The sequence below is a fragment of the Oncorhynchus mykiss genome, chromosome 15, assembly GCF_057628025.1.
Source record: "Oncorhynchus mykiss isolate SJ-2025 chromosome 15, ASM5762802v1, whole genome shotgun sequence".
In the NCBI taxonomy this organism is placed as follows: domain Eukaryota; kingdom Metazoa; phylum Chordata; class Actinopteri; order Salmoniformes; family Salmonidae; genus Oncorhynchus; species Oncorhynchus mykiss.
The window spans coordinates 63,505,440-63,525,966 of record NC_143036.1 but is presented as its reverse complement, the minus strand read 5'-3'; the positions used below and the strand labels follow the sequence as shown (position 1 = coordinate 63,525,966).

At 41.3% G+C, this 20,527-nt stretch overlaps 1 protein-coding gene across 2 annotated transcripts in view; it reads left to right on the top strand.

Annotated features, from left to right (window-relative positions):
• The window catches only part of si:dkey-97m3.1 (fatty acyl-CoA reductase), a 73,582-nt gene that overhangs the window by 43,695 nt on the left and 9,360 nt on the right, over positions 1 to 20,527 (top strand). For both annotated transcript variants that reach the window (XM_090200761.1, XM_021563887.3), the window contains exons 3-6: positions 10,345 to 10,520; positions 16,113 to 16,292; positions 17,513 to 17,690; positions 20,457 to 20,501. In XM_090200761.1, coding sequence (XP_090056887.1) covers positions 10,345 to 10,520; positions 16,113 to 16,292; positions 17,513 to 17,690; positions 20,457 to 20,501 — 579 coding nt within the window. The remainder of the gene's footprint in view (positions 1 to 10,344; positions 10,521 to 16,112; positions 16,293 to 17,512; positions 17,691 to 20,456; positions 20,502 to 20,527) is intronic.

The window sequence follows — 20,527 nt, the reverse complement described above, 5'->3', positions numbered from 1 at the left end:
AGTAGTGTTGGTACTATACATGATGTACAGTGTAGTAGTAGTGTTGGTACTATACATGATGTACAGTGTAGTAGTAGTGTTGGTACTATACATGATGTACAGTGTAGTAGTAGTGTTGGTACTATACATGATATGTAGTAGTAGTGTTGGTACTATACATGATGTACAGTGGAGTAGTAGTGTTGGTACTATACATGATGTACAGTGTAGTAGTAGTGTTGGTACTATACATGATGTACAGTGTAGTAGTAGTGTTGGTACTATACATGATGTACAGTGTAGTAGTAGTGTTGGTACTATACATGATGTGTAGTAGTAGTGTTGGTACTATACATGATGTACAGTGTAGTAGTAGTGTTGGTACTATACATGATGTACAGTGTAGTAGTAGTGTTGGTACTATACATGATGTACAGTGGAGTAGTAGTGTTGGTACTATACATGATGTGTAGTAGTAGTGTTGGTACTATACATGATGTACAGTGTAGTAGTAGTGTTGGTACTATACATGATGTACAGTGGAGTAGTAGTGTTGGTGTTATACATGATGTACAGTGTAGTAGTAGTGTTGGTACTATACATGATGTACAGTGTAGTAGTACTATTGGTACTATACATGATATGTAGTAGTAGTGTTGATACTATACATGATGTGTAGTAGTAGTGTTGGTACTATACATGATGTACAGTGTAGTAGTAGTGTTGGTACTATACATGATGTACAGTGTAGTAGTAGTGTTGGTACTATACATGATGTACAGTGTAGTAGTAGTGTTGGTACTATACATGATGTACAGTGTAGTAGTAGTGTTGGTACTATACATGATATGTAGTAGTAGTGTTGGTACTATACATGATGTACAGTGGAGTAGTAGTGTTGGTACTATACATGATGTACAGTGTAGTAGTAGTGTTGGTACTATACATGATGTACAGTGTAGTAGTAGTGTTGGTACTATACATGATGTACAGTGTAGTAGTAGTGTTGGTACTATACATGATGTGTAGTAGTAGTGTTGGTACTATACATGATGTACAGTGTAGTAGTAGTGTTGGTACTATACATGATGTGTAGTAGTAGTGTTGGTACTATACATGATGTGTAGTAGTAGTGTTGGTACTATACATGATGTACAGTGTAGTAGTAGTGTTGGTACTATACATGATGTGTAGTAGTAGTGTTGGTACTATACATGATGTGTAGTAGTAGTGTTGGTACTATACATGATGTACAGTGTAGTAGTAGTGTTGGTACTATACATGATGTACAGTGTAGTAGTAGTGTTGGTACTATACATGATGTACAGTGGAGTAGTAGTGTTGGTACTATACATGATGTACAGTGTAGTAGTAGTGTTGGTACTATACATGATGTACAGTGTAGTAGTAGTGTTGGTACTATACATGATGTACAGTGTAGTAGTAGTGTTGGTACTATACATGATATGTAGTAGTAGTGTTGGTACTATACATGATGTGTAGTAGTAGTGTTGGTACTATACATGATGTACAGTGGAGTAGTAGTGTTGGTACTATACATGATGTACAGTGTAGTAGTAGTGTTGGTACTATACATGATATGTAGTAGTAGTGTTGGTACTATACATGATGTGTAGTAGTAGTGTTGGTACTATACATGATGTACAGTGGAGTAGTAGTGTTGGTACTATACATGATGTGTAGTAGTAGTGTTGGTACTGTACATGATGTGTAGTAGTAGTGTTGGTACTATACATGATGTACAGTGGAGTAGTAGTGTTGGTACTATACATGATGTACAGTGTAGTAGTAGTGTTGGTACTATACATGATGTACAGTGTAGTAGTAGTGTTGGTACTATACATGATGTACAGTGTCGTAGTAGTGTTGGTACTATACATGATGTACAGTGTAGTAGTAGTGTTGGTACTATACATGATGTACAGTGTAGTAGTAGCGTTGGTACTATACATGATGTACAGTTTAGTAGTAGTGTTGGTACTATACATGATGTGTAGTAGTAGTGTTGGTACTATAAATGATGTGTAGTAGTAGTGTTGTTACTATACATGATGTACAGTGTAGTAGTAGTGTTGGTACTGTACATGATGTACAGTGTAGTAGTAGTGTTGGTACTATACATGATGTGTAGTAGTAGTGTTGGTACTATAAATTATGTGTAGTAGTAGTGTTGGTACTATACATGATGTACAGTGTTGTAGTAGTGTTGGTACTATACATGATGTACAGTGTAGTAGTAGTGTTGGTACTATACATGATGTACAGTGTAGTAGTAGTGTTGGTACTATACATGATGTACAGTGTAGTAGTAGTGTTGGTACTATACATGATGTGTAGTAGTAGTGTTGGTACTATACATGATGTGTAGTAGTAGTGTTGGTACTATACATGATGTACAGTGTAGTAGTAGTGTTGGTACTATACATGATGTACAGTGTAGTAGTAGTGTTGGTGCTATACATGATGTACAGTGTAGTAGTAGTGTTGGTACTATACATGATGTGTAGTAGTAGTGTTGGTACTATACATGATGTGTAGTAGTAGTGTTGGTAGTATACATGATGTACAGTGTAGTAGTGTTGGTGCTATACATGATGTGTAGTAGTAGTGTTGGTGCTATACATGATGTGTAGTAGTAGTGTTGGTACTATACATGATGTGTAGTAGTAGTGTTGGTACTATACATGATGTGTAGTAGTAGTGTTGGTGCTTTACATGATGTACAGTGTATTAGTAGTGTTGGTACTATACATGATGTGTAGTAGTAGTGTTGGTGCTATACATGATGTGTAGTAGTAGTGTTGGTGCTATACATGATGTACAGTGTAGTAGTAGTGTTGGTACTATACATGATGTACAGTGTAGTAGTAGTGTTGGTACTATACATGATGTACAGTGTAGTAGTAGTGTTGGTGCTATACATGATGTACAGTGTAGTAGTAGTGTTGGTACTATACATGATGTACAGTGTAGTAGTAGTGTTGGTACTATACATGATGTACAGTGTAGTAGTAGTGTTGGTACTATACATGATGTACAGTGTAGTAGTAGTGTTGGTACTATACATGATGTACAGTGTAGTAGTAGTGTTAGTACTATACATGATGTGTAGTAGTAGTGTTGGTACTATACATGATGTGTGGTAGTAGTGTTGGTACTATACATGATATACAGTGTAGTAGTAGTGTTGGTACTATACATGATGTACAGTGTAGTAGTAGTGTTGGTACTATACATGATGTACAGTGTAGTAGTAGTGTTGGTACTATACATGATGTACAGTGTAGTAGTAGTGTTGGTACTATACATGATGTGTAGTAGTAGTGTTGGTACTATATATGATGTGTGGTAGTAGTGTTGGTACTATACATGATGTACAGTGTAGTAGTAGTGTTGGTACTATACATGATGTACAGTGTAGTAGTAGTGTTGGTACTATACATGATGTACAGTGTAGTAGTAGTGTTGGTACTATACATGATGTACAGTGTAGTAGTGTTGGTGCTATACATGATGTACAGTGTAGTAGTAGTGTTGGTACTATACATGATGTGTGGTAGTAGTGTTGGTACTATACATGATGTGTAGTAGTAGTGTTGGTACTATACATGATGTACAGTGTAGTAGTAGCGTTGGTACTATACATGATGTACAGTGTAGTAGTAGTGTTGGTACTATACATGATGTGTAGTAGTAGTGTTGGTACTATACATGTGTAGTAGTAGTGTTGGTACTATACATGATGTACAGTGTAGTAGTAGTGTTGGTACTATACATGATGTACAGTGTAGTAGTAGTGTTGGTACTATACATGATGTGTGGTAGTAGTGTTGGTACTATACATGATGTGTAGTAGTAGTGTTGGTACTATACATGATGTACAGTGTAGTAGTGTTGGTACTATACATGATGTACAGTGTAGTAGTAGTGTTGGTACTATACATGATGTACAGTGTAGTAGTAGTGTTGGTACTATACATGATGTACAGTGTAGTAGTAGTGTTGGTACTATACATGATGTACAGTGTAGTAGTAGCGTTGGTACTATACATGATGTACAGTGTAGTAGTAGTGTTGGTACTATACATGATGTACAGTGTAGTAGTAGTGTTGGTACTATACATGATGTACAGTGTAGTAGTAGTGTTGGTACTATACATGATATGTAGTAGTAGTGTTGGTACTATACATGATGTGTAGTAGTAGTGTTGGTACTATACATGATGTACAGTGTAGTAGTAGTGTTGGTACTATACATGATGTGTAGTAGGAGTGTTGGTGTTATACATGATGTACAGTGTAGTAGTAGTGTTGGTACTATACATGATGTACAGTGTAGTAGTAGTGTTGGTACTATACATGATGTGTAGTAGTAGTGTTGATACTATACATGATGTACAGTGGAGTAGTAGTGTTGGTGTTATACATGATGTACAGTGTAGTAGTAGTGTTGGTACTATACATGATGTACAGTGTAGTAGTAGTGTTGGTACTATACATGATGTACAGTGTAGTAGTAGTGTTGGTACTATACATGATGTACAGTGTAGTAGTAGTGTTGGTACTATACATGATGTGTAGTAGTAGTGTTGGTACTATACATGATGTACAGTGTAGTAGTAGTGTTGGTACTATACATGATGTGTAGTAGTAGTGTTGGTACTATACATGATGTGTAGTAGTAGTGTTGGTACTATACATGATGTACAGTGTAGTAGTAGTGTTGGTACTATACATGATGTGTAGTAGTAGTGTTGGTACTATATATGATGTGTGGTAGTAGTGTTGGTACTATACATGATGTACAGTGTAGTAGTAGTGTTGGTACTATACATGATGTACAGTGTAGTAGTAGTGTTGGTACTATACATGATGTACAGTGGAGTAGTAGTGTTGGTACTATACATGATGTACAGTGTAGTAGTAGTGTTGGTACTATACATGATGTACAGTGTCGTAGTAGTGTTGGTACTATACATGATGTACAGTGTAGTAGTAGTGTTGGTACTATACATGATGTACAGTGTAGTAGTAGCGTTGGTACTATACATGATGTACAGTTTAGTAGTAGTGTTGGTACTATACATGATGTGTAGTAGTAGTGTTGGTACTATAAATGATGTGTAGTAGTAGTGTTGTTACTATACATGATGTACAGTGTAGTAGTAGTGTTGGTACTGTACATGATGTACAGTGTAGTAGTAGTGTTGGTACTATACATGATGTGTAGTAGTAGTGTTGGTACTATAAATTATGTGTAGTAGTAGTGTTGGTACTATACATGATGTACAGTGTTGTAGTAGTGTTGGTACTATACATGATGTACAGTGTAGTAGTAGTGTTGGTACTATACATGATGTACAGTGTAGTAGTAGTGTTGGTACTATACATGATGTACAGTGTAGTAGTAGTGTTGGTACTATACATGATGTGTAGTAGTAGTGTTGGTACTATACATGATGTGTAGTAGTAGTGTTGGTACTATACATGATGTACAGTGTAGTAGTAGTGTTGGTACTATACATGATGTACAGTGTAGTAGTAGTGTTGGTGCTATACATGATGTACAGTGTAGTAGTAGTGTTGGTACTATACATGATGTGTAGTAGTAGTGTTGGTACTATACATGATGTGTAGTAGTAGTGTTGGTAGTATACATGATGTACAGTGTAGTAGTGTTGGTGCTATACATGATGTGTAGTAGTAGTGTTGGTGCTATACATGATGTGTAGTAGTAGTGTTGGTACTATACATGATGTGTAGTAGTAGTGTTGGTACTATACATGATGTGTAGTAGTAGTGTTGGTGCTTTACATGATGTACAGTGTATTAGTAGTGTTGGTACTATACATGATGTGTAGTAGTAGTGTTGGTGCTATACATGATGTGTAGTAGTAGTGTTGGTACTATACATGATGTGTAGTAGTAGTGTTGGTGCTATACATGATGTACAGTGTAGTAGTAGTGTTGGTACTATACATGATGTACAGTGTAGTAGTAGTGTTGGTACTATACATGATGTACAGTGTAGTAGTAGTGTTGGTACTATACATGATGTACAGTGTAGTAGTAGTGTTGGTGCTATACATGATGTACAGTGTAGTAGTAGTGTTGGTACTATACATGATGTACAGTGTAGTAGTAGTGTTGGTACTATACATGATGTACAGTGTAGTAGTAGTGTTGGTACTATACATGATGTACAGTGTAGTAGTAGTGTTGGTACTATACATGATGTACAGTGTAGTAGTAGTGTTAGTACTATACATGATGTGTAGTAGTAGTGTTGGTACTATACATGATGTGTGGTAGTAGTGTTGGTACTATACATGATATACAGTGTAGTAGTAGTGTTGGTACTATACATGATGTACAGTGTAGTAGTAGTGTTGGTACTATACATGATGTACAGTGTAGTAGTAGTGTTGGTACTATACATGATGTACAGTGTAGTAGTAGTGTTGGTACTATACATGATGTGTAGTAGTAGTGTTGGTACTATATATGATGTGTGGTAGTAGTGTTGGTACTATACATGATGTACAGTGTAGTAGTAGTGTTGGTACTATACATGATGTACAGTGTAGTAGTAGTGTTGGTACTATACATGATGTACAGTGTAGTAGTAGTGTTGGTACTATACATGATGTACAGTGTAGTAGTGTTGGTGCTATACATGATGTACAGTGTAGTAGTAGTGTTGGTACTATACATGATGTGTGGTAGTAGTGTTGGTACTATACATGATGTGTAGTAGTAGTGTTGGTACTATACATGATGTACAGTGTAGTAGTAGCGTTGGTACTATACATGATGTACAGTGTAGTAGTAGTGTTGGTACTATACATGATGTGTAGTAGTAGTGTTGGTACTATACATGTGTAGTAGTAGTGTTGGTACTATACATGATGTACAGTGTAGTAGTAGTGTTGGTACTATACATGATGTACAGTGTAGTAGTAGTGTTGGTACTATACATGATGTGTGGTAGTAGTGTTGGTACTATACATGATGTGTAGTAGTAGTGTTGGTACTATACATGATGTACAGTGTAGTAGTGTTGGTACTATACATGATGTACAGTGTAGTAGTAGTGTTGGTACTATACATGATGTACAGTGTAGTAGTAGTGTTGGTACTATACATGATGTACAGTGTAGTAGTAGTGTTGGTACTATACATGATGTACAGTGTAGTAGTAGCGTTGGTACTATACATGATGTACAGTGTAGTAGTAGTGTTGGTACTATACATGATGTGTAGTAGTAGTGTTGGTACTATACATGATGTACAGTGTAGTAGTCGTGTTGGTACTATACATGATGTACAGTGTAGTAGTAGTGTTGGTACTATACATGATGTACAGTGTAGTAGTAGTGTTGGTACTATACATGATGTACAGTGTAGTAGTAGCTTTGGTACTTTACATGATGTACAGTGTAGTAGTAGTGTTGGTACTATACATGATGTGTAGTAGTAGTGTTGGTACTATACATGATGTACAGTGTAGTAGTCGTGTTGGTACTATACATGATGTACAGTGTAGTAGTGTTGGTACTATACATGATGTACAGTGTAGTAGTAGTGTTGGTACTATACATGATGTGTAGTAGTAGTGTTGGTACTATACATGATGTACAGTGTAGTAGTAGTGTTGGTACTATACATGATGTACAGTGTAGTAGTAGTGTTGGTACTATACATGATGTACAGTGTAGTAGTGTTGGTACTATACATGATGTGTAGTAGTAGTGTTGGTACTATACATGATGTACAGTGTAGTAGTCGTGTTGGTACTATACATGATGTACAGTGTAGTAGCGTTTTGTAGGATCAGCAGCAGTGGTTTTCTGTATGGCTGGTACCATTCAGATAATAGTGAAGGGAACAGCCGGCTGCAGACAGTGAAACTGATCCATTCTCTCCCCCTCCCTCTTTCAATTCATTTCAATTCAATGGTCTTTATTGGCATGGGAAACGTGTTAACATTGCCAAAGCAAGTGAGGTAGATAATATGCAAAAGTGAAATAAACAATAAAAATTAACAGTAAACATTACACATACAGAAGTTTCAAAAGAATAAAGACATTACAAATGCCGTATTATGTATATATACAGTGTTGTAACGATGTACAAATGGTTAATGTACAGAAGGAAAAATACTTAAATATGGGTTGTATTTAAAATGGTGTTTGTTCTTCACTGGTTGACCTTTTCCTGTGGCAACAGGTCCCAAATCTTGCTGCTGTGATGGCACACTGTGGTATTTCACTCAGTAGATATGGGAGTTTAATCAACATCGGGTTTGTTTTCTAATTCTTTGTGGATCTGTGAAATACGTCTCTGTCTCTGTTATGGGTTGAGCTGGAGTAGAAAGCAGAACACACATTGTGACCTCAGGGACTTTTTCCACCAGGGTGAATGGGGTCAACAGAGTTCTTCAGTTTGTCACGATGTGAGGAAAAGTGCAGTCAACATGGACTCATTATAGAGCCAGAAACAGAGACAGAGACAGCAATAGAAAGAGAGATAGATGTAGGGAGGGATGGAGATGGAGAGAGAGATAGATGTATGGAGAGAGAGATAGATGTAGGGAGAGAGAGATATATGTAGGGAGGGATGGATGGAGATGGAGAGAGATGGATGTAGGGAGGGATGGAGAGAGAGAGATGTAGGGAGGGATGGATGGAGATGGAGAGAGAGATGTAGGGAGGGATGGAGATGGAGAGAGAGAGATGTAGGGCGAGATGGAGAGAGCGATAGATGTAGGGAGGGATGGATGGAGATGGAGAGAGATGTAGGGAGGGATGGAGAGAGCGATAGATGTAGGGAGGGATGGATGGAGATGGAGAGAGATGTAGGGAGGGATGAGAGAGCGATAGATGTAGGGAGGGATGGATGGAGATGGAGAGAGAGATAGATGTATGGAGATGGAGAGAGAGATATATGTAGGGAGAGATGGAGAGAGCGATAGATGTAGGGAGGGATGGATGGAGATGGAGAGAGATGTAGGGAGGGATGAGAGAGCGATAGATGTAGGGAGGGATGGATGGAGATGGAGAGAGAGATAGATGTATGGAGATGGAGAGAGAGATATATGTAGGGAGAGATGGAGAGAGCGATAGATGTAGGGAGGGATGGATGGAGATGGAGAGAGAGATAGATGTATGGAGATGGAGAGAGCGATAGATGTAGGGAGGGATGGATGGAGATGGAGAGAGATAGATGTAGGGAGGGATGGAGAGAGAGATAGATGTAGGGAGGGATGGAGAGAGCGATAGATGTAGGGAGGGATGGAGAGAGAGATAGATGTAGGGAGGGATGGATGGAGATGGAGAGAGATGGATGTAGGGAGGGATGGATGGAGATGGAGAGAGATAGATGTAGGGAGGGATGGAGAGAGAGAACATGGATATGAACAGCTGTTGGAGGCATTACTCAACATCTGTCCTGCTCTTCACTTAGAGTGGTCTGCTTACCAGGGCAGCCGGAACACACACACACACACACACACACACAGAGGGAGAGGGAGAGACATCCAATTTCATAACTCACACATGCTAATCTTAATCACTAGCAATCTGAAATGTTCAGTACAATTTTCTGTGTTTTGTGTCTTCCTTAATTCTCGACACCCAGAGCCAAATCTGAGGTGCACACTGGCCAGCTACTTGATTTATGTCTCGTTTGTCATAAGAGACTTTATCTTCCCTTCTGTTTGTTGTGTTCTTATATTCAGCCCTAAAACACAGTTCCCTGCATTCAAGACTAAAACCTACAATTTGTTGATAATGGTTTTTGCTTGGAGGATAAGGAGTGATATTATCTCCCTCCTTGGTGATGAGGTTTCATTTCCTGTGTCATGTTTCGTAAGGTGCACTCCCTGCCTCATCTGAGTCATAAGAACAGGGAACATGTTACACCCACACACACACACACACACACACACACACACACACACAGAGAGTGCTCTGGTACTGCAGAGTGGTCTCCCATGGGCGACACCGCTGCTACTAGAGCATTGTGGGAAAATGCAAATATTGACACCCGCTTGATCTGTGTTTAAATACTAGAGTCATTCATCAATTACATCGGTCAACATGACCCATATTGTTAATACTGAGGCTTGCAAATACTACTATGGTGCTATTGTTATGTAAAAGCTGACATGGCTTTACACAGTAGCAGTTGTGCAGAGGAATAGCCTACAGCCAAACATCCATGTAGACAGAATCGTTACAGACATCAATGCATATAGTGTCCTTTACATATGGACCTGGCTAAAATCAATGGCTTGACATACGTTGATATGATCTGATGCATCTATGTGTGCATTTCCTGCAGCTGTTTGACCGCGTGAGGGAGGACAACCCAGACTTCCACCAGAAGATAGTTCCTATCAGCAGTGAGTTGACACAGCCTGCCCTGGCCATCAGTCCTGAGGACGTAGAGAGACTGACCTCCTGCGTCAACATCATCTTCCACTGTGCTGCCACCATCCGCTTCGACGAACCCCTCAAGTGAGGACCACACCCCCTACACACTGACTCTTCCTCTATCACCTAGCTCACATGCTAACTCACCACTTTATCAACTCAACAAATCAAATCAGTTTGATTGTGTATAAATGCATGGACATAGCTTGTGTCTGACACAGAGAGAGGTACAAAGACATAGAGATCCTATTAACTGACGTCAACACAGTAGACAGTCTGTAGTTGCGAGGAGGTCAGCCCGTATAGGGGCCAGGGTCGTCTTTATCTTGGTCACATGTTTTATTTTGATATTTTACTCGGGTCTGGTTTATGGGGTCGGAGGGTTTTGCTTTGTCATTGTCCCGAGTACCAGAAAGTGCCCATTGTCCAGGGACTTCCTACAGGAAGTGATGTTTGTTTGATAGTCTGGACTGTTTGTGTTCTGGTGTTGACCAATGGGGAAGCTGATATATCTAGAGTATGATGAGGATGTTGAGAGACACAACAGAGATCCCAAGATAATATAGCGTCTGTGTAGCGTCTGTCAAGCAACATTGTCAAGCAACAGGCAAACACTTACATAAATAGTAATTAAACATATTACATCAAAATCCAATGCAATGTTGAGCGAATAAAGTCTTGTAGAATACAGTCATATTGAATTTAAAAAATTGAAACTGTTTAAGTTTTCAATATTCCATGTGGTTTCATCATCTCACGTAGTAGACAGTGCATCGATGTTCCATGTGGTGAGAGAGAGACAGACCGATAGAGAGAGATATGTATCCAGGGAGTCTGCAGGGGTTCAAAGGTTAGGGGGTGGGATGACCTGAAATATTCTGCTTTTACAAACTGTTATGCTGTTTTCAAATGAAACTCAATACCTTGCTCTTGTTAAAGCTTTTTAGAATGTATTCTTTTTTTGTAGGGGGTAGAGAGATGTATCCAGGGAGTCTGAAGGTAGCTAGCTAGCTGTAGGGGGTAGAGAGATGTATCCAGGGAGTCTGCAGGTAGCTAGCTGTAGGGGGTAGAGAGATGTATCCAGGGAGTCTGGAGGTAGCTAGCTAGCTGTAGGGGGTAGAGAGATGTATCCAGGGAGTCTGGAGGTAGCTAGCTAGCTGTAGGGGGTAGAGAGATGTATCCAGGGAGTCTGCAGGTAGCTAGCTGTAGGGGGTAGAGAGATGTATCCAGGGAGTCTGCAGGTAGCTAGCTGTAGGGGGTAGAGAGATGTATCCAGGGAGTCTGCAGGTAGCTAGCTAGCTGTAGGGGGTAGAGAGATGTATCCAGGGAGTCTGCAGGTAGCTAGCTAGCTGTAGGGGGTAGAGAGATGTATCCAGGGAGTCTGCAGGTACAGTGCCTTGCGAAAGTATTCGGCCCCCTTGAACTTTGTGACCTTTTGCCACATTTCAGGCTTTAAACATAAAGATATAAAACTGTATTTTTTGTGAAGAATCAACAACAAGTGGGACACAATCATGAAGTGGAACGACATTTATTGGATATTTCAAACTTTTTTAACAAATCAAAAACTGAAAAATTGGGCGTGCAAAATTATTCAGCCCCTTTACTTTCAGTGCAGCAAACTCTCTCCAGAAATTCAGTGAGGATCTCTGAATGATCCAATGTTGACCTAAATGACTAATGATGATAAATACAATCCACCTGTGTGTAATCAAGTCTCCGTATAAATGCACCTGCACTGTGATAGTCTCAGAGGTCCGTTAAAAGCGCAGAGAGCATCATGAAGAACAAGGAACACACCAGGCAGGTCCGAGATACTGTTGTGAAGAAGTTTAAAGCTGGATTTGGATACAAAAAGATTTCCCAAGCTTTAAACATCCCAAGGAGCACTGTGCAAGCGATAATATTGAAATGGAAGGAGTATCAGACCACTGCAAATCTACCAAGACCTGGCCGTCCCTCTAAACTTTCAGCTCATACAAGGAGAAGACTGATCAGAGATGCAGCCAAGAGGCCCATGATCACTCTGGATGAACTGCAGAGATCTACAGCTGAGGTGGGAGACTCTGTCCATAGGACAACAATCAGTCGTATATTGCACAAATCTGGCCTTTATGGAAGAGTGGCAAGAAGAAAGCCATTTCTTAAAGATATCCATAAAAAGTGTCGTTTAAAGTTTGCCACAAGCCACCTGGGAGACACGCCAAACATGTGGAAGAAGGTGCTCTGGTCAGATGAAACCAAAATGGAACTTTTTGGCAACAATGCAAAACGTTATGTTTGGCGTAAAAGCAACACAGCTGAACACACCATCCCCACTGTCAAACATGGTGGTGGCAGCATCATGGTTTGGGCCTGCTTTTCTTCAGCAGGGACAGGGAAGATGGTTAAAATTGATGGGAAGATGGATGGAGCCAAATACAGGACCATTCTGGAAGAAAACCTGATGGAGTCTGCAAAAGACCTGAGACTGGGACGGAGATTTGTCTTCCAACAAGACAATGATCCAAAACATAAAGCAAAATCTACAATGGAATGGTTCAAAAATAAACATATCCAGGTGTTAGAATGGCCAAGTTAAAGTCCAGACCTGAATCCAATCGAGAATCTGTGGAAAGAACTGAAAACTGCTGTTCACAAATGCTCTCCATCCAACCTCACTGAGCTCGAGCTGTTTTGCAAGGAGGAATGGGAAAAAATGTCAGTCTCTCGATGTGCAAAACTGATAGAGACATACCCCAAGCGACTTACAGCTGTAATCGCAGCATAAGGTGGCGCTACAAAGTATTAACTTAAGGGGGCTGAATAATTTTGCACGCCCAATTTTTCAGTTTTTGATTTGTTAAAAAAGTTTGAAATATCCAATAAATGTCATTCCACTTCATGATTGTGTCCCACTTGTTGTTGATTCTTCACAAAAAAATACAGTTTTATATCTTTATGTTTGAAGCCTGAAATGTGGCAAAAGGTCGCAAAGTTCAAGGGGGCCGAATACTTTCGCAAGGCACTGTAGCTAGCTAGCTGTAGGGGGTAGAGAGATGTATCCAGGGAGTCTGCAGGTAGCTAGCTGTAGGGGGTAGAGAGATGTATCCAGGGAGTCTGCAGGTAGCTAGCTATCTGTAGGGGGTAGAGAGATGTATCCAGGGGGTCTGCAGGTAGCTAGCTAGCTGTAGGGGGTAGAGAGATGTGTCCAGGGAGTCTGCAGGTAGCTAGCTGTAGGGGGAAGAGAGATGTATCCAGGGAGTCTGCATGTAGCTAGCTGTAGGGGGTAGATGTCTTTAGATGTCTTTAGATGTCTCCTACTCAGTGAGGAAGCGGGAATGAGGTCTTCAGAGGGATTATTAAAACATTAAAGAGCTCTGTGTCTATCTGTCTCAGTGTATTCTCACAAGTCTTCATCATACTGTTAAATACGCCTGTCTGGGTGCCTGTGCGGCTGCTGGGAACAGATCCCGTTGAGTAGGAGAGACAGGACAGCCTTAAGGGATGAGATGCAGTCAGAGAGGTGAAAGGAGGTGTGGGGAGGCGGGACATTAGCCATGACTGACAGCTCAGTTAGGGAAAAGCTGTGAGAGTGTTCTCTGAACAGCATCATAGCTCTCTTCTCCTCCCTCTTTCACTTTCTTTTCTCTTTTCACCCTTACCTCTCCATCCCTTCCTCTGTATTTCTCTCTCTTTCTCCCCTGTTCTCTCTCACGTTCTCTCGTCTGACACACAATGATGTTACCCTGTCTCCAGAGAAACAAAGTTGCCAGGGGGAGTTGGACCATAATCAGACAACAGTTTAATCACTGGGACCCAGACCACAGCATTTCAGATAGCGCCCTAGACTCAACATCTGTGCTGTGCAAATGTACAAGGCTAGTCAAGCCTAGCACTGCAGCAGTGATAAGCACCATAGCCACCATAGCTTCTAGGATACAGTATATCTGGCACCCTAATGAAAATACAACAGCGGAATTCATTAATGACTCAGCGGCTTGGAACAGTGAGGAACACAGTTAGGAGCAGTCCACAGACACAGTGGTGTTCTCTCTCAAACTGGCCTAGTGCTCTATAATAGTTCTCAAACTGGCCTAGTGCTCTATAATAGTTCTCAAACTGGCTTAGTGCTCTATAATAGTTCTCAAACTGGCTTAGTGCTCTATAATAGTTCTCAAACTGGCCTAGTGCTCTATAATAGTTCTCAAACTGGCCTAGTGCTCTATAATAGTTATCAAACTGGACTAGTGCTCTATAATAGTTCTCAAACTTGCCTAGTGCTCTATAATAGTTCTCAAACTGGCCTAGTGCTCTATAATAGTTCTCAAACTGGCCTAGTGCTCTATAATAGTTATCAAACTGGCCTAGTGTTCTATAATAGTTCTCAAACTGGACTAGTGCTCTATAATAGTTCTCAAACTGGCCTAGTGCTCTATAATAGTTCTCAAACTGGCCTAGTGCTCTATAATAGTTATCAAACTGGCCTAGTGTTCTATAATAGTTCTCAAACTGGACTAGTGCTCTACAATAGTTCTCAAACTACCCTAGTGCTCTATAATAGTTCTCAAACTGGCCTAGTGCTCTATAATAGTTATCAAACTGGCCTAGTGTTCTATAATAGTTCTCAAACTGGACTAGTGCTCTACAATAGTTCTCAAACTACCCTAGTGCTCTATAATAGTTCTCAAACTACCCTAGTGCTCTATAATAGTTCTCAAACTGGCCTAGTGTTCTATAATAGTTCTCAAACTGGCCTAGTGCTCTATAATAGTTTTCAAACTACCCTAGTGCTCTATAATAGTTCTCAAACTGGCCTAGTGCTCTATAATAGTTATCAAACTGGCCTAGTGTTCTATAATAGTTCTCAAACTGGACTAGTGCTCTACAATAGTTCTCAAACTACCCTAGTGCTCTATAATAGTTCTCAAACTACCCTAGTGCTCTATAATAGTTCTCAAACTGGCCTAGTGCTCTATAATAGTTATCAAACTGGCCTAGTGTTCTATAATAGTTCTCAAACTGGACTAGTGCTCTACAATAGTTCTCAAACTACCCTAGTGCTCTATAAAAGTTCCCAAAACCACATCTGCACTTACATACACACACACACCTTCCACACTGCCTGACTGTGGCTGAGAAGCACTATCTTTCTCTGTAGACTGGCTGAGAGGTGAGCTAGATTTTTGTCTGTTTTCCTGGAATGGAAGCACATTGCTGGAATCAAGTGTGAGGATAAAAGGGTTTGAGGGAGGATTATTATAATGCCAACTCTCCAATGTGCTCTCTCTCTTTCTCACCCTTCTCTCTCTTTTTCTGTTTCTCTCTTTCTCACCCTCCCCTCTCTCTTTTTCTGTTTCTCTTCTTCTCCCTCTGTCTCTCTCTCTTTCTCACCCTCCTCTCTCTCTTTTTCTGTTTCTCTCTTTATCACCCTTCTCTCTCCCTTTTTCTGTTTCTCTTCTTCTCCCTCTGTCTCTCTCGGTCTGTCTCTCTCTCTTTCTCACCCTTCTCTCTCTTTTTCTGTTTCTCTCTTTCTCCCTCTGTCTCTCTCGGTCTGTCTCTCTCTCTCTTTCACTGTCTCACTTCTCTCCTTGTGAGGATGTTACGGGAATGCATAGTGTGCTTATGCTTCTTATGTGTACTTATGCACAGTGATCTCTTACCCAGTCCTGCTGTGTGTGTGTCCTCTCTTCCCAGACACGCCCTGCAGCTGAATGTGATGGCCACGCAGCAGCTCCTGAATCTGGCCCAGCAGATGCACCACCTCCAGGCCTTCATCCACATCTCCACAGCCTACGCCAACTGCAACCGCAGGCACATCGACGAGATCATCTACCCACCGCCTGTAGAACCCAAGAAGCTCATTGACTCCCTGGAGTGAGTAGTGTGAAGTCAACTTTCTGCATCTGAGTTGGGGGTGGGGTTGCTGCTATTACGATTTCATCTATTCAGGAAGTGAATTCATTTGCAAATTTCATGCATTGAAAATATGCTCAGTGAAGATAAATGGCACTTAGGCCTGGATTCGATCAGATCAAGCATTAACTGGCATAGCTGATGATTTGGCGCAGTCGGAGGTGGATCTACGTTGCACCAGTCACATCGGTGAGCAGCTGCTCTTGTGATCATTGTCACGAAGCCACACCCGTTCCACTCACGTTGGAAGGTCAGAATGAGAAAATGTCCTCTTTAGGTATAATGCCGGGAGCCGCTTGTGGATTTGACAGCTCTAAGGCCTCTAAACCTCTAAACAACGTGTATGCTTCTAAACCTCTAAAAAACCTCTATGCCTCTAAACAATCTCTATGCTGGTGTCGACTAGCGCAGATCTGATAGAATCTTAGTTAGATAAATGCCAGTATATTCATTGAATTTCAATTAATCTCCTGAAGGAACTGATTGAAATGGAATTGAACCGAACCAAGGACCTTGTGCCATTTCCAACTAATGATTGATTATAATTACCATCACAGACGGCTATCGGAGTGAACGACGTTTCATCTATCTACACAAAATGGCAACTTTTTTTGTTTTTTGTGAATTTTACTCTTTTTTTCTCCCCAATTTTGTGGTATCCAATTGTTTTAGTAGCTACTATCTTGTCTCATCGCTACAACTCCGAAGGTTGAAAGTCATGTGTCCTCCGATACACAACCCAACCAAGCCGCACTGCTTCTTAACACAGAACCCGGAAGAACCCACAGAATCCAACCCGGAAGCCAGCCGCACTAATGTGTCGGAGGAAACACCGTGCACCTGGCAACCTTGGTTAGCGCGCACTGCGCCCGGCCCGCCGGTGCGCGATGAGACAAGGATTTCCCTACCGGCCAAACCCTCCCTAACCCGGACGATGCTAGGCCAATTGTGCGTCGCCCCACGACCTCCGGGGCGGCCGGTTTACGACAGAGCCTGGGCGCGAACCCAGAGTCTCTGGTGGCACAGCTGGTGGCACAGCTGGCGCTGCAGTACAGCGCCCTTAACCACTGCACCACCCGGGAGGCCCTCAAAATACCAACTTTACTTCAATCCTGGCATGTGTCCTGTACCATTGTGATGTGAGTCTAATTGTGAGTGTCCTCTTGTGTCTGCGACTGCAGGTGGATGGAGGACAGCATTGTCCGTGACATCACGCCACGCCTCATCGGGGACCGCCCCAACACCTACACCTACACCAAAGCCCTGGCAGAGTGCGTGGTTCAGAAGGAGAGCAGCAAGCTCAGCATCGGCATCATCAGACCCTCCATAGTGGGAGCCAGCTGGCAGGAGCCTTTCCCTGTGAGTGCCGTTACCATAGAGATACAGTATCATATACATACATCATTCTGTGGGACTAGATTACAGCAATAAAGTCAATAGATGATCAATAGATACATGGATCACATTCTGTATGTAGTCTGTGGACGTTAAACAGTGTACTGACTGGTCAGCAAGATAAGTGTATCAGAAGAAGTGTGATTGGCTCAGCCACCTGCCTGTTGGGAAATGTATCACAATTTATAAAAATCTATGTAGCACTTTCACTGTGATGGTAAAAGGGCTCTGTCAGAATTCTGTCAATTCTCACACCATCATGTCCTGCTGTGGTGCCAAATGGATGGGAATTAGCGATCGATCGCTGTAATAGTACACTGGTCAATATATCTCCCCTGTGTACAGTCAGACTTAAAGGGGGATTGGGTGTGTAGTGCTGAGTAAAGGTTGTATTAGGGATGGACCAGGACTAATGGTTCTAATAGTTCAGAAAGTCTGGCTGGGCTGGATTCCAGGACTCGAAGAGGAGTGTCCCTGACCCCAACATCTGGGTAGGCGTTGTGAGGGGGGCAAGGAAGGGGCGATGGGGAAAGGGAGGGGTACTGCCAGTGCTGAAACCGGAGAGCCTATGAGTGTCTCCTACTAGATAGAAGGTCACTGAAAAGCAACTGTAGGTTCATGGAAAGGCCACTCTGAAGGGTGCAGTAATCAATCAATCAATATAATGTATTTTATAAAGGTATTTTGACATCAGCAGTTGTCCCTAGAAAGGCAGGAACCTAGGGAGAAAGCTAGATAAGAACCAGCTTCCGAGGGGTGGCCAGTCCTCTTCTGCATGTACAGGGTGATGGTACTTTCATGAGTAAGCTGCTTTTTATTTTCTAATCTGTCCAGCTGTTGTAGTGTAGGCTAACATCTTAGCGTAAGGATTCCACAGCGTTTAGCATTTTAATCTCACTTAGCATAGCGGCAGATGGACATATTAAAGCGTTTAAAATATAAATGCAGACTTTATTGCTGCTTAAAATTTTGGAGGAGCAATGGGAGGATGGTGTTCAACATTTCATCATTTTTGTGATTATAATATTCGTCCAAGTTCTTTCCCGCAAATTCAAGTGACATGCTTACTTTATTTTCCTACAGGAATTTTATTTGAACGTCTGAGGCTCCATAAATTCACACAGAAAGAGATCAAAAATCTAGAAGACGAAAAAATTCACACTTTCAGAGTTTTCAATAGAGTATAATACACTTTTAAACAGCACTAAGTATATTCACAGAAAACGACTGTACAGCCCCAGGGCTGCATTTAGTTTTCTGGGGCTGTAACGTTTCAACAGAGCAGGATCCAGGCCTGGCAGCAAAACAGCCAAAAGATCACGCTTTACAAGTTTATTGCGCAGGCAGCTTGAGACAGTGGGAGCGACGGGAGGAGTGTGTGTGTGTGTGTGTGTGTGTGTGTGTGTGTGTGTGTGTGTGTGTGTGTGTGTGTGTGTGTGTGTGTGTGTGTGTGTGTTGAACTTCAATCTCCATGTCCTCAGAACTCCGTTAAGTGTTAAAATGTCACAGGCGATCCCTCAATGAGGTCAAAGATGTATACCTGCAGAAATTGTGTCTTGGACGGTGTGATAAGGACTCCTATTTGTCTGACTGTCTGTCTGCACCAGACCATGTAGCCTTACCCTGTAGGGACAAGCCACAGCCAGACCCACACAAATAAGCCCAGTCTATTACCAATGTATTACCGGAGGGCTAATTGATGTGGACACTGTTACTCTCCCTATCTCAGTCTCCATAGGTAGCTAGCTAGCCTAGCACACCACTGGAATGCTAACTCAGCAGATACACAACAATCTAATTGATGTGGACACTTACTCTCCCTATCTCAGTCTCACTCTCCATAGGTAGCTAGCTAGCCTAGCACACCACTGGAATGCTAACTCAGCAGATACACAACAATCTAATTGATGTTACTGTTAGGAGGCTATTTGTAACTTGATGATGTTGCAGCAATGTTATAGTGCTGCTTGAAGCTAGAATTCCTAATTGAAACGGTAACAAAGCGGAAACACCGCCTGTGTTTTGTTAAAAAGCTGAGGCAGGTAGCCTAGTGGTTAGAGCGAATCCCTGAGCTGACAAGGTCTTCGTTCTGCCCCTGAACAAGGCAGTTAACTCACTGTTCCTAGGTCGTCATTGCAAATACGAATTTGTTCTTAAACTGACTTGCCTGGTTAAATAAAGAAAATGGGCCTGGAGAAATGTAACCACTCTCAAATTCATAGACAGAGCTATGGATGCAAGGACTAACCATCCATGATATAAAATGTATAGTTTTAACCATGTTGTTAGGCTATACAGTGTTTGTTTATATTTACAACCATTAAAGTAGAACAAGCTTGTATTTTGGGTTCTGATGGGGTATGACAGCTGAACTAAGCTCACGAGGCATTTATAAGTTATATTCTTCAACAATCAATGGGTATATATCATTAATTTATAAGTCCAAAAATAGATGTAGCAACTAAGGATTCCAGCTTTAAGGGGGGTACTTAGGGTTCTCTTCCACCTACGTCTCTATTCAGTCTGCATCGCTGAAGCATTCCAGATTGCGAGATATACATTTTTAGGTCATTTCCGATTGAGCAGACATATGCAGCATTTACCGTGTCCGCTTACGCTGGAACATTGCCTTTCAGTTTAAATAACGGATAAAAAAAATCCGTACAGATTGAATAGAGCCCCTAATCTCTCATTACACTAATTTATTCCCTCCCTGTTCTTCTGTCTCAGGGTTGGATCGACAACTTCAATGGACCAAGCGGAGTCTTCATCGCTGTAAGTACCAACATCTACTTATTAGT